Raw genomic sequence first — 15,415 nt, forward strand, 5'->3', positions numbered from 1 at the left:
GCAAGGCTAATTGAATTTCCACAATTTCACATGGGCAACAGAACTTTCAACCAGTCAGAGTGGACCCATAAAACTGCCCTGACTTCAAATCAAAAATACATTGCTAGTGTTTTTTGTTGTAAAAGAGAAAGCTTCAACCTCTTCAGAGCCTAACTTAAGGACTCAAGCAATCCTTACTTTATGTTTTCTCTTTCAAAGCTCTTTTTCCAAAACCCGACCTAAAGAAATGTAGGCCTGCAAAATCTGATCCACGTGCGCCTAAAGGGACAAAAAAGCAATCGATTGATTTCAGACCTTAATAAATCACGATTAACTAGTTCATGCTGACAGCCCTAATAATATTTATTATTTCCTGGCTTCATATGCATCATGTCTCTCAATAATACACTATAAGGATCTCATTATAGCTGACAGTAAGCAGACGTATTTCTCCTGCTTGTTAAATCAAAATTTCACGTGCTTTCAGTGATCACTTGTAGAAAGTATTCAGTGTCTGTTTCACCCTTGACTTTACAGCATGCTGAAACAAGCTGACTGATGGATAATCACACTTTGACATAAAAACTATATGTAAAAAAGAACTACAGTCCACAAGAAAGAGATTGAATGCATATGAACCTCAGTATGTATCCTTCACAGTCTTTCCTTTACACTTTTAATAATGTCCCCAGAGGGCTTTGTGTACAGAATAGCTAAGTTTCTTGCTCAAGTTGGAACTGGCATCAATCAAAAAAAACTGAATGACATTATTCCTATCACATTTTGGGTCATGTCAGAAGTCATAATGAAAGAAACGCTTGTGTTTTAAACAACTGGGGGATGCAGATACAGAGGAGTATATGTCCTTGGGTGAATGAGGACAGGTTGAAGAGGAAATGAATTCTCACCGACATAAAACAGTCGACAATAAAGCGGCGCACTACAATAGTATGATGGTATTCTTCATCCTCAGGAGAGTCAGCGTGAAGGGAGAAAGGACAGGAATAAAGATGTTGGAACGGTTTCATACTCCTCGCAAATGTGTCAGTGTTTATTTTTTTTCTTTGGGAATATGTCAAGATATTCCACTGCAAATGATATCATGTGTGAGGATGTATGATGAAACATCCAAATGTTGATTCAACTGCACACTGTGTCATACTGAAATATTATCAAATGGAAGATTAAAAAAAAGTATTTGAAGAGAGAGATATAAATGAAGAACTGCCCTCTGTTACTGCACAGGAACATATCTAAACAGGCTTTTAATAAACAGTTTGGAGGGATACCTTTCATAGATAATTTATTTTGTTTTAAGTTGATGATCTCCACAAACTGGCTTCATGATGTTTATTGACCAGAGTCTTTCAAAATCTCACGATTGGATATGATTTCGATTCCTTATTTCAGGATTTGATTCAGAATGGATTTTTGATTTAAACGGATTATGATTATTATTGTGGTACTGATACAGATACTGCATTTTAGATTGTATTAGAGGGTGTGATAAAGTGGTTGAGACTCTTGTCTTATTCACCACTGTTAAATCACATTATTCTTTACAGTTGTTTATTATTATTTAACTTTGCTTGAGGAACATTACAGCCCTTACTATCCTGGGTTTGTTTGTGTTATCATTAAATAACAGTTCACTTCAAAGTACAAATTAAGTTAAAGCAAATCCCCAATCTCGATGTCCACCCTCACACAGTTCCTGCTCAGTCTATGAGGGCTTAGGACTGTCCATCAAATCATCAAGTGTTTGAGGGATCTCTCGCTGACTTTTTGAGGCATTATGCACCCTGTCCGTAAGAGGGCAAATCTGCAGACTTAGAGTGAGGGAATTACCCATAGTTCATAGCATGAAATATAGAAACATATGATTCCTTGGGGAAGCCCACAAGAATAGAAAGGCAAACAAACGCCATAAAACGAAAAAAAGGGAAGAGACCGTGGTGAAACCACGCTCTATTTAGTCTACCAGAAAAGTATAAACTACAGCTAATTCAGATCTCTACTGCGAGTCTTTTAACAAAACAAGCGAGACAGAGAGCATGTTAGTCCTGTTATATGTATATAAGATAAGATAACCATTTTCTTTATCCCACAACGGAGAGATGTACACATAAGTGAGAACTTTTTACAAGTGGAATGGCTGTGAGTGAGTCAGGTAAAAAACGTTAAATAAAAAGGGCTCAGGGTTTAGGGAGGACATCGAGATTCAGAATCAGAACCAGATTTATTGTCCAGGTATGCTTACACACACAAGGAATTTAACTTCAGTGAACTGTGCTCTCATATGTACAGGTACAACATTAAATATCAACAATAAACATAATCAGAAAAGACTAATATTTACATGACTAAATATAAAACACAGTCTTGGTAAAGTTCAGTCATTTTTATTTAGTTTCAGGATTCTCTAAATATAATTGTGTCTTTATCCATACTTAAGTTTGTTTGTTCTTTAGTTCAGTTCCCATGTGGTCCCATGCAGCTTAAAGGGGCCGGCCCAGCACTTCCTGGGTTTTTACAAGATTGATGATGTCATCGCTGCCATCACGGGGGCAAACCAACTGTAGGGTTTTCTTTTTTCTTTCTTATCATTTCTTTCATATTTGAGTTACTAGAAGAGTATTATTTAATTATTAAAAGTTCATTTAGTTGAGTGAATGAGCTATAAGGTTAATTTAAGGTTTTATTTTGATTTCTTTGTTGTCGCCTCGATAAGACACGCCCCATTACAACTATAAAATTACGGATTTCTCTGGCTTTGATAACTATTGGAAATATTTGATGTAAGGAATAATCAACAAAAAGTTGATTTCCCACCACCCTTAGACACTCGAGCCACACTACAGAGGGTTATTTAGTTTATCATAACAATGGTTTTCTTCTTTAGACAACTAAATGACTTTAAGTTGTTCTTTTCTATTGGTCAGAATATGTGTCAAAATTGCACATTAGGCTCTGACAAATCAGGGGAGCCATTCTACAAGGCCAAAACTATTTTGGCCTTGTAGAACTATTTAGCAGTAAATTGATAATGCAGCTGTATCCATTTGATTTGCACAGCCCCTATGTTCTGTTGAACAGCAATCCCCTACATGCACCAACATGTGCATGACTACTACTCCTGGTATAAATCTTTGCCAACAAGATAAATACACCACCAAAAAGTACAATACATTTGACCTCAGGGGTAATAGCTGTGGAATATTCATGTGCCATACATTCCCTTCTGCAAAGTGCACCAGTAGCACTACAGCTGAGATTAATGTATGACTTTCCCCAACACCATGTGCAGCACATTTCAGAATGACAAGCAGCACATAATCAGCACATGTAGCACTATGTCTGCCTTTGATATTTATTGGAGGAGCATGTAATAAAAAGGCCTAGTGGAGGCATGAAGAGACAAGTGTGGATATTCGATTCACGCAGGCAGCACGCCTGGAAGCCCCGGAGACCAAGACAAGAGCAGGCGAGCCCCTCTCCTCTGCGACAAGTTGCTAAGTGGAGCATGGCCGAGGTAGCACTACAGGTAGCAGCTGGTGACTGTTTGGAAACCTGAACTGATCATTACCTTTCAGTCAGCATTTACAGTTTAGTTTATAAGACCTGATACCCTAACAGTGTAAGTGTCCTCTACGGCCCCCCACTCCACACTGAACCGTCCTGTGTAAAGGCAAACATCCTCTCCAGTTGCACATCATGTAGATGAGGAGGTCGGGGGGGGAAAGAACCAGATAACACATCACAGACAAAACTCTGATCCTAGTGTCATGGAAGAAAAGCACATTGATCCTGAGGATTGTTTGCCTGAAAGTCAGTGATGAGGGCTTGAAACAGGACGGTGAAATACTGTCAACTACTGGAAAATGTGTAAACAAGTCTGTTAAATAAATAAATAAATAGTGTCAGACGATGTAGTCAGATATCAAGTAACAGGCATGTGCCAAACTGTCGAAAAGAGATCGTCTCAAACAAAAGGAAAAAAAGAACTCTGGTGGCATTTTATAATCTGGGATTTGTCAGCGAGATAAGAAATGACAGTCAATCTCAAACTTTACCCAAAGTAACACCTCTAAAGAACTTTCCAGTGTGATGTGAGGGAACAAAATGTTCCGTTTTCAGCCTGCTAGTTTACAGAACAACGTCAGTGCCTGAACTGAAGGTGGTTTAAAATAGTTTCTGTAAGACTTTGATTGCTCTTGGCAAGGCCGCTTACTAAGAAACCAATAATTTGACAAATATTTTGACTTGCAAATGTTAAAATGGATTGAAAGGGATTATATTCTTCGGCTAAAGAAGTAATCGCTCAGATTCTATGGTTGTGGCTGCTTGTACGGAAACTGTAAACTCTGGAACCTTCTTAACATATGTCCACTGGAGCGCATAAATCCCAGACACAACAGCAGGTTTCCGTCTAGTCACAATCAGATCATTATTTTCCATTCAGCAGTCTTTCAACACTGTTGTATCCAATACAACATTCATCTGTTTGGTCTTTCCTTTTCATCACTGAAGGATTTAAACAACAGTTAAAGGATTGAATGTTAAACTGCCCAGACTTATTTTTGCTTGTTGACTTGATAAGAGTAACCCTCAGTTTCCACACAGTCTGTGCATGCTGCATTCCGTCAGGGCCACGGTTTTGCTCCCTCCACTGGTGCATCCGGCCCCACTGGGTCCATTTCTGGAGCGGGGGCGCAGCAGAGCGCAGCCATGAACAGCTGTACACGGGGTTTCACAACATTACAGGAGAATTACAACATCACGCGGGAATACAGTTAAAAAAAAAATGTGCAAACATGTTGATTTGTTATGCTGAGGATGATTTGCTATCTTGACGTTGATAAAGTGATGCAACAAAAGTTCTAATGCCTCTTTATTGTGTTTTATTTTGAAAGTGACTGGGTGTTCTGTGCCTTTCCTTGTCTGACTTCCTGGCCAGGTCGATCTATTCTGTTCAGTTTGACACATGCTTGCAGTGGGCTCCGTCAACAAAAAGACTCTGTGCGCATTTGAAAGAGCAGAGCATAGTTTCACGGCTGGCACGCACCTGAGACAGAAACAGGAGCATTGACTGGAGTGGCAGTGAGCAGCGCTGTAATGTGCAGACCATAGCATGTAGTGGACTACAGTATGTGGAAATTGATAATAGTCATCCTGAGTGTGTGATCAGAGCTGCCTCTAGAAACAGTCTGTTCTTCGTATAGCAGAAATAAAAGACCTTAGAATGCTGTTATGGACCAATCAGAATTGAGTATTTATCACAGCTGTGTAATAAGATGTCATGCACCAGTATTAGAGTTTATACAGTTGTAGAGAACTGTGTGCCAAAGTTAGATATAAACACCTAACATGCATCAGATATGTGCTCTTCCTTTCAGAGTAAATGTCAGATTTAGTTTTTCTTTGATGGAATAATACTTGTTTTGGTCAGTTATATATTGAATGAAGTCACTTTTTTTGTTTTTCTTCTGGTCTCTGGTAAACTCCTTTAAAAAAAACGCTGTAGTTGGAAATCAGGGCCGTAGGTGCACTATGTTAGTAATATAAAATACCTGTATGTTAAGCACCTGTTTCTAATGTAAATTAAAATGTTTTCTAAAATCCCATTCTGCAAAACCTGTAAATCAACTGATACCACCTCTGTACAGGTAAACAGCCTGAGAAGTGAAGAGTGATCAATGTATATTTTATTGAGGTGCATTAATTATAATGTACTGTTGAGCACATCTCTTGTATAGAATCGATCCTTTCATCAAGTTTAACAGTATATAGTTTATGGCCATAGTAGTATGGTCACTACAAGAAGCACAGAGAGCTCTGGTGAAAAAGAGAAGCTGAATAAATGAACATGAACTAGATCATCTTTAAGACTGTTGACTTAGTTCAACATCAAAATGGTTAACTATGAACATGAACTAGTTTTAATCTGTGAACGGAATTTTGAGCACGATCATTTAAATGTAAACTTGGAAAAAATCCGGGCATGATGTATTTTTAAATCTGTCCTGTATCAGTATATGTAGTCTACTGACCTAAAGCTTAACAAATGAATATAAGGAAATGTGTTTGTAGGCCTCTCAAATGAGGAATAAAAAAAGTTGTTTCTCAAAGGCTCCAGGTTGTAATTTAATTGGACAGTTGTTGACAGAAACTAATAGATCAAATAACATCTATTCAATCTCTTGTTGACAGCAGGAGCATGCATTCTTTGACATTCAAATTTCTCTTCAGCCATTAAACAGCGATTGCCATGTGGTCTCAGGAGAATCACTTCAAACCGTCTCCTTGTTTTTTAACAGTGGGTTTATCTCAAAGGAGTTAGACAAACATTCATTCTTCATGGCTGTGTTTGCAGCCTCCTTCCATCACTAACCTGTATGACAACCGCTGCTTATGAACTGTGTAATTAAAGGCGCATCAGGCTAACGTGATTGGTCAAGCTTCAATAACCCAATGACTCTTTCATATGTTTTTGATTCTGGTTATAATGTATTCAGAGATGAGTCTAAGAAGAAGGCTTTTGTGTGAAAGCAAATTGAACTGAAAATAGCTGAATAATGATCGCCTTATTCACATTACATGCAGTGTGAATTAGCAAAACAAACAGTATTGCTAATAACAGCTTCACTGCCAACTGAAACCCCTGCAGGTTTTAAATTGTTCAGGCTGTATTCACATTTCAGCAATCAGGGTTATGAGCAGCAGAGAGTTGGACATAAGCCCTGCTGAAGGCCACAAACAGAATAAATAGAAAGTTTGGGTCACAGACAGGATTAAGGTTTAGAAAATACTATCCAGAAGCTACTTTTGGTGTTTGGAAAAAAAACAAACAGAAACCCTGGAGACAATTCTCTCCTCTTCTGAAGAAACTCAAACATTATCTTCCTATTGGGAGCAGAAGCAGTGCTGCAGTGACGGACATACTGCGGATAACCATCATACGAGGAATCATAAGGTACTGTATATACTAACAAAATAAAGAGATGAAAAAAGGAAGAAACATTTCTAGAATCTACATTTCCTCCTTTACGAAGAGAGTACATAAAGTTTTAAGGTGCTGAGACCATGGTCCTCAATAACATTAAATATTCATGACTGCATACTGAAAGTAAAGTTTATGATGGGTATTAATAATTTAGAGTGTAAAACAAACTCATATTTGTTTATTTCACAAGTGGGTGGGTGTAGTGTGTTCAGATTTAAATGCAACATAAGCATATAATCCTAACCGCCTTTGGATTTAGATTTAAACGTTGATACAACTCTGGTTGTAGCTCAGAAATATATGCTATCACCTTAGCTGAGCCAGGTCCACATGGAAGAAGTGGCAATATGTACAGAAAGCTGTTGTGCATTGAGCTACGTGAGCTTTCACGTTGTGGCTTCTGCAGCAAGGACGAAACTCAGTAAGAAGAGACCCTTCACTTTTACAGGAAAGTGATCTGCGACACCTGTGTCCTTGGCTACCTCGTGTGAAACCGAAATGGAACTATAAAACTCAGAAACACAACAGACAACTGGACATAAAAATGATAAAAAGCAACACAATCATTTAAACTTTAGAAAAATAAAAAGTTATGACAATGGCAGAGTGCCCCCAAGGACACCCTTCATGTTGAGACATGTGGAACTGTGCCCTTCAGGGGGCTCTTAAATGAAGGGGCTTTACTTAGAATGCTAATGGTCAAAACTAGATATACGTTGAATAAAGGTTGGGCTACAGGCTGCCTTACATCTCCATGCTAGGAAAGTTCTGTGGTCTGATGCAGGACTGCATGCAGCTGGTTCCTCCTGTACTTATTTTAGTTGCATCTGCCCTTCAGTCACACATGTGAGGGGGAAAAAGGGGAAAATTGCCAAAACTTCAGCTGAACGCTTGCTTTAGGCAGACCCTTGTAGCTCATGGTAAAAACTGCCTTTGAATGCTTTTCAGAGCCTTTAATTCTAAACTTGTGTGTTGAAACGCATTCAAACATGAACCTATGCTCCTTTGAGCTTCTCCTCTAACTGTTACAAAACATAAAGTAAATCTAACAGTAAAAAAAAACAAAAAACGTTTTCCTTCAATTACAAAGAGAACAAAAAGTTTGATAAACAATTAAACACATCAATCATGTCCCTCCTTTATCTTTTTAATTCGCTTTCAGTGTTGAGTTTCTCTGCTTTCAATGCAGCCCTGAAACCATTTGCAGGACAAGATGTCTCCTGTAGCTCTCAGAGGGACCCCCCACCGTGAGGAGCCAACACGAGGCCATTTTGGCATTCATGAGCATGATTGATGACACAGAGATGGAGGCGGCGTTTGAGAAATCTCCTCTGCAGCAGGAGAGAAAATGATGATTGTTTGGATGATTCTCCCCTGATAGTGCACCCCCCCCCCCCTGCTCAGTGGGGAACGTTCACATTAAATGGAGGAGGATGCAGCCTAAAAATACAAGCGCTAATGTATAGTAAACACTGAATCCCAAAAGAGCAATCATTAGATGGTTTATCACAAATATTTTGACGTTTGCAATGATGCGAAGAATAAACCCATCGTAAATTTGACGCCATGACTGCCTTTTTAAATCCCTCTCTGCAAGTGACTGACCAGAAGGTCGCAATAATCTGACCATGCATCACAGTAATACAGACGTTTGCTGCAGGGGTTAACAACCAGCCCTTCCCTCTGAATGCACTCACATTTAGCCCCTTTTAATCCTCTCCATCCCCTTACATGACAATAGAGAACCTGTGCACATCACACGCTTCAGCAGAGATCATCTGCTGAAGCGGCTGAAGATCACATCAAATATCAGCACCGTTATTTCTGTCCCACCTCCACCTCCACCTCCCGGCGCAGAGTAAACAGAGACGGACGTCAAATGATAGCGCCGAGTGTGACATGCTAAGAAGTTCCATTGAATCCAACAGTCTTCTCTATGACTAACTTTCCATATCGCGTATCTCGTCTCAGACGTTTGGTAATGCAGAGTGAAGTGAAGACAGCAGGGGGGGCAGGCTGAGCGCAGATTTGATCTTTAATCAGAGGAACAAATACAGCTATATTACATGAATTTGTTTGCACTTGAATAAATATATATCAGCTGTGGATGGTAAAGATTCCCTGGGTGTTTTTTTAGATGTGCAAACACTCAAAGGGTTGTAGAGTAATCCACAGGTTCGTGCTCCCATGCTCTAAATACCTCCACCTTGTAGCTGTTGACAGATTTCAGCCCAGCCTGGTCAGCAGGCAGAAGCATCGGCTTAGTCTTGTGGAATTACTGCACCCAGTGAGCCTTTGGGCTACAGATCATAACAACATTTCTGTCATAACCCTGCAGTCATTTCACCTGACCTGTTTGCTTCTGTTTGACCAAAACAAAAAAAGCAACCGAACACTGGGATACTAAGCGTTTCATGAAATACTGTAGCAGTGGTTTTGCAGTTATGTTGAACACAAAAAGGTGTGTTATTTCTATATTTGTAATGGTTGTTATGGTTACTTCAAATTGGCCAGAAACATTTAATACGCTCTTAATGTGAAAGGTAACAAAACATACAGTTGATTACAATTTAATCTTATCAGATTAACGTCACATTATTTGATTAACAGATGAACCAAAGTCCCAAATTTCTAGCATATATACAACGTCATGAGATAAATGTATGTTTTCTGTCTAATTTGAGGTTAAACATGGACTGTTACCTCATCTGTCTGTTACCTCAATTTGATGTTTTACTTTCTGCATATATCAGATTTCCAGAATGTGCACAGCAAAGAGCTATAATCTACGGTGAAGATACAAACTGTGTGCAGAAGCAGTGAAAGCTTCTTTGTATAGAGCCTGACTGGTGACATGAAGGTTGGCAGGGTTTTTGTGTGTGTGTGCAAATCATCAGAGTTAATAGAGTGATGGCAGCTGTACGGCTATCAGAAACAATAAGCTACACAGGAATCTTAACAGCCCCCTTCAACACAGAGTCCCACATGGACTGACTAATCCACAAGTAGAGGAATATTAAGTGCAGTGTAATGTAATGTAATGTCATCACTCCAGAGCTTCCAGGCTGAAGCCAGGCTGGATGCTGTTGACCCCTGCTGTGTCAACTCTTCCAAAGCTCATATCACATACCTGCTGCATGGAAATAATAAAGTCTGCACAAAGGCTTTAACTGTGCAGTCATGCTCCTTGGGTTGGGTACTGAGTGCACTTTAATTACTGAAACTATACTTGTTGTTAATAGATCTAATGTAAGATTACACTACATTTCATTCTGTATTGCACATTTTTTTATTAAATGTGACAGTTAAAGTTATTTATGTAACAGTGAACCAATGCAGATATACATCAATTGAAATTATATACCAGCAGCACAAGATGATAATATTCTCTTCAGATTTTCTACAGTAAATATGCATCTCTGCTTCTGTCACTTATGACCTCTTTTTGAAACATAAGAGGAAAGAAAAAGTTGAAGACAGAAATTTAACTTGCAAACTGCCAAGTGTCACCGCACAGGAAACTGCTTAAAGAATAGAATAAAAAATTTAATTTGTTTTTATAGACAATAAAGACCTGCAATGGCATGCTATTTCATTAACCTTTTTATGAAAGGCCTCTTCACGCTCACTTCTGTCATGATGTGTCTCTCAGCCTGATTATTGTTTGCATGAGTGAGAGGCAATAAGCGTCCAAGCCTTGAAGGGCATGTCCATCAGCGTGTGAATTTGCTGAGCTGTTGATAATGCCTTGTCTCTCCAGCAGACATGTAAGGTTATGACTCATTCAAAGAGCCGATCAAAGGACGATCATTCAGGGTGACATCACTCGGAGATGAGAGAGATTGAATTCTGCACTCATTTGGCAGATTAGTTGTGATGTCAGGGACCTGGATCCAAAGGATTTAATCAGGTAGTTATTCAACCCAACCATGAACAGGTGCGCCTCTTATCAAATATGCAGCCTTTTACGTGTGCCAGATTCATGGCTTTATAGAGAGAACCGCTGGCCCAGGAGCAGAAAAATGATGACCATGAGAGACAAATCAGCAGGGACAAAAACATCTACTCCTGTTTACCTTTTCCAGATGTGGACATATTCACTATATCAAAACATGCCAGGATATAGAGGATCATTTAATATCAGATAATGTTACTTATGATTTCAGGAAATGTATTGCTGGACTTAACATGAATCTTTATCTTTTAAACTTATGTATTTGAATCCTGCTGCATCCTGTTTGGTTATTCATGATATGGATCTATGATTGTTACTTATATCCTGACAGCATGTGGGTAATTTAAACATTATAAACCTGTAACTTGTGAACTCCTGTCTCTTTGCAGCTTAAGTCCCCTCTCTTTAATGCAACAATTCATGGGTTCCTTTATAAGTTATTAAAAGGGTATTAAGATTAATTGCTCCAAAGGGAAAATGCTGTGTCCATGCAGAAAGAGTGACTCATCCTAGTTATGGAGTGCTTCACCTTATCACTTTCTTTTTCTCAGGCCAGCAGGAGGTAACCTGCAAAGCTGACCACTCATTATCATGGCTTGGTTAGCACAGTCAGAGATCTCTACTGGACACATTCAGCTGCTGCTGCTGCCTGGGGGGGGGGGGGGGGGGGGGGGAGTCTTTGCACAATCACTGAGTTATTGATGCCGGCTGATTGGGATGTATTGTTATCGCAGCATGAATGTGGGCTCTTATAAACTGATAGCCTCAGGACTGTGTGCTCTGGCGTTTTGAATGAGGGGATCGGATAGTTCCTTTACTGAGGCGAGCCGCAGAAAGAAGGCTGCACGTCCAGTCAGGTCAGGTCATTAAGGACTATTTTGGTAATTGAGTAAATCTCCTGTGAGTAAACTCAGTCTAAACAACTTTGACAGGTGGTTGACATGTAGCCAGTTGGTCAAATGCAAGAAAATGATCCCCTGCACCACTGAAGTTTTTCCCAAACCTACAGTAATATTATCATCAGAATAATTCTAAAACTTGATACATGTCTGGATTTTTAAGTGTTGCATCGAGAGCACAACAATAAATCCAGATGCGTTTCTATCCAATGAGTGTGTCTCACGGCTCCAAGCATATTGCTCGCGAGCATGCTTGACAGGTGTCATTGGGTCTAGCCTTACCTGGGATCTCCTGAAGAGGAACATGTGCGAAGCCGAAGCCTCTCCCGGTACATGCCTCCCTCACCTCGCTGCAGTTCCGTGCTTTAAAATCAGCTCTGGCTGCAACAAACAGCACAGAAAAAGTGCAAATGATAGTCTGTAGTCTAAGCATTGTTCACTTATATCCTTGATCTCTGCAGTATCCCGCGTGCTGCTAAAACTCCCCTGCAGCAGATCTGCAGGTATTTAATGACCGGACGGTTAATGGTTGCAACTCAACTATAAGTGACTTAACACATTTCCGAGAGCAGAATGGGGATCTACGGCAAGTGACAATGATAAAGAAAAGTCCTCCGGTACAGCATAAAAGACGACAGTATGGAGGTGCCACATATAAATCCAGACGGCGCGTTTCCCAGCGTGTTGACTCAACTTGTGTGAGCCAGGCGAAGCTTCTGGTCTCTGTGTTGGAGTGGAAATGCTGCGTGGAGAGGAGCGCACGGTGTTCAGATCAGATATACTGAGGCAGAGCGGGAGACAAAATATGGAGTGGAATCTAGCCTCATCCACGTCGGTGTAGGCTGCAGCTTGAAAACCTCAAAGATATATGATAAAAATTAACGAAATAATGCAAATCATGGAATTTTATAATCCCAATAAGCCAGGTTTTAAAGTAGCCTAAGTCATTTATGGGGTGTTTTAACACTTAAAATCACAATAAATTACAGTATGGCTACACACGAAATACATGTAGGGACATTTTGGAAAACTTACTGAAGTAATTATGTAACCAAAAGCTACATATAGCTGCTGTATCTGGTGAACATTTAAAGCTACCATGAGGACTTTTTTTTTTAGCTTTTTATGAAATATTCTGAAATGAATACTGATGCCTCTTAATGAGCAACAAAAGCAAACGAGACCATAAGCATAAAGTTAAGTGTGTGAGACCAAGTGATTAAAGGCTCATATAGCCCGATACACATACTGATGCAGACAGAGTCTTGTGTTCGGACTCTGATGTTCATTTCGTCTGTATTTCTGCACGTTGTCTGGAAGTTTACAGATACGGACCAGACATTGTAATATACTGGAAATCATGGGGACAGTGTAAAGCAGTGTAGCCAAAAGTTCAAGTTTAAGTTCAGTAAAACATAAAAAAGAAGAATATTTTGAAAAATGTTGGAACTTTTTAAAATAAAGATTGTGTAAGTTGGTCAGAAATGATATATATGAATATATATGATGTTACACCGACTGGGCATGAGTACAGACAATCATATTTGGTCTACCCTTTTATCCTAGTTATTTCTAATTATTTGTATTATAATGTCTTAAGTGATGTGATAGGATAACTGGACACATGTCACTTGTGTAAAACTAAAAATGTTTTTTGTGAAATGTGATTAATTCAATTGTATCATCAGTTTCCACACATAATTTAAAAAAAGCCATCACCATATTTGGCCTATACTGATGTAGATTTTTACTGAATTCACATAATGTAAATGCCAACAGTGTTTTTCAAATTCCACAAGGTATTAAAGTGTATTAACTAGAGGATGTAAAGGAAGTGATGGAGACCAGAAGGCCAGCTTTCATGGGCTTTATTGATTTTGGAACAACTTGATCCAAGGGTAGATCAACAGTGGATTAACATGGCTGCCGTCACCAATCAGAGGATTCCTATTGGTATGGGACACCACATTTTCAGAGGATCTTTGAAGTGACATTTGGCTTGTTTCAGAGGGAGACACTGCACTGTAATATTTCGGATCAAATATTAAAATCCACAAGGGCAGGTTTTGACAGTGGGTTAGCCAAACGGTTTCTTATTGTGTATATATTAAGGCACAAATGTAGTCTTATAGTCTGACAGTGGATGTTCTAAGCTATGAATCCTCCTCTCCTTTTCTAACTTTTTGACCTGGACATCTCTCAGTTAATTAATGTATCCAACTTTGAAACACAAAGGATGAATTCATCCAAATGAAAACTTTTAATACAATGACAATTTAATTTCATGGGAAACTCTTAGCTAAGATAACTATCAAGTGGCCTAACAAGACTGTGAGCCACTGCAGGGAGGTTTACAGTGTGTGTGTGTGTGTGTGTGTGTGTGTGTGTGTGTGTGTGTGTGTGTGTGTGTGTGTGTGTGTGTGTCTCGCAGGGATATGGGCTGCCTTCAGTGCTGCCTGTGCATGCCTCTTGTGATGTATGTATTTTCTATTTTAAGATGCATTGGGTTGCCAAAACATGTTTTTCTCAAGCAACTTCTTCCGGCTCTTTTAGGATTCCCAGACACTCCCAGACCGGCGAGATATGCTGGCTCCCCCTTTGTGACTTTATCTAAGGGTCTCATTCCAGCTGGTCATATATCCAATTCTGCTCCAAAGCCAGGTGTACAAAGTAGTCAATCAGAAACGCAAGTGCAGTTTAGAGGCAGGAGACCGGAGATGATTTGAAATTTGAGTTTTCTTTTCTGGCAAAAGCACAAACACAACTTGGCAGAAGAGTAAACACTGCAGCCACCAATGTGACTAAACTATAACGTTGGCAATCACTTGACATAGCAGGAAGCAACAAACAGAATCTACTTCTACTGTTAAGTGTACCTTTAAATAACATATAATCAGGTGTATCAAAGACAGTCTCTGTAGACTTGAGTACCATCAAAAAGCAATCTTAAAGCAGGTGATTTAAGTACTTGAGTTCAGTTATAGTCTGGCTTAAAAACACCTGGCACCTGTAATAAATTGAGGTGTACCTGGTACACCTTCTCTGCAGTTGACAGCTGCTTAATCAGCACCTTGGAGAGCACCACTGTTTTACCAGATTACCTGAACAACCTCATTTAGCTTTGGAAAATGAGAAAGTCAACTGTGCATCTTTAAAATAATCTGAGATTGCTGAGACGTATGACCCTATGACATGTGGAGACCAGTAACATGTGGAAGGTACTTATTTGTGTATTTACATCCCAAGTCCTTTGGTAATCAGCCTGTGGCGGTCACAATCAAGATCAAACTTTAAATAGAGCGGTGTGATTTTTGATTCTCTCCACATGATTTAGCATGCAAAAGTACAACTACAGTATAGAGTCAGCTGATGATGAGACTATGGGGACTTTTAAAATATGTTTACAGAAAAGTTTAAGATTAATTCCTGTTAACAGTGGCATTCTCTGAAAGTGCTATACTCAAATAGTTTTCCCCCAGATTGCAATCAGTAACTGAGTAGAACATTTTCAGGTTGAACATTTTCTAGGGTGGAATATATTGGCTGAATTATTTTCTTTGCCCCCCTCATTTGCCATTA

At 39.4% G+C, this 15,415-nt stretch overlaps 1 protein-coding gene across 2 annotated transcripts in view; it reads right to left on the reverse strand.

Annotated features, from left to right (window-relative positions):
• Positions 1-12,589, reverse strand: part of gpc6b (glypican 6b) — an 89,289-nt gene extending 76,700 nt beyond the window's left edge. For both annotated transcript variants that reach the window (XM_065962339.1, XM_065962338.1), the window contains exon 1: positions 12,119-12,589. In XM_065962339.1, coding sequence (XP_065818411.1) covers positions 12,119-12,269 — 151 coding nt within the window. In that variant the 5' untranslated portion in view covers positions 12,270-12,589. The remainder of the gene's footprint in view (positions 1-12,118) is intronic.
• Positions 12,590-15,415: the final 2,826 nt, after the last annotated feature.

Source organism: Labrus bergylta, chromosome 13 (genome assembly GCF_963930695.1).
Source record: "Labrus bergylta chromosome 13, fLabBer1.1, whole genome shotgun sequence".
In the NCBI taxonomy this organism is placed as follows: Eukaryota; Metazoa; Chordata; class Actinopteri; order Labriformes; family Labridae; genus Labrus; species Labrus bergylta.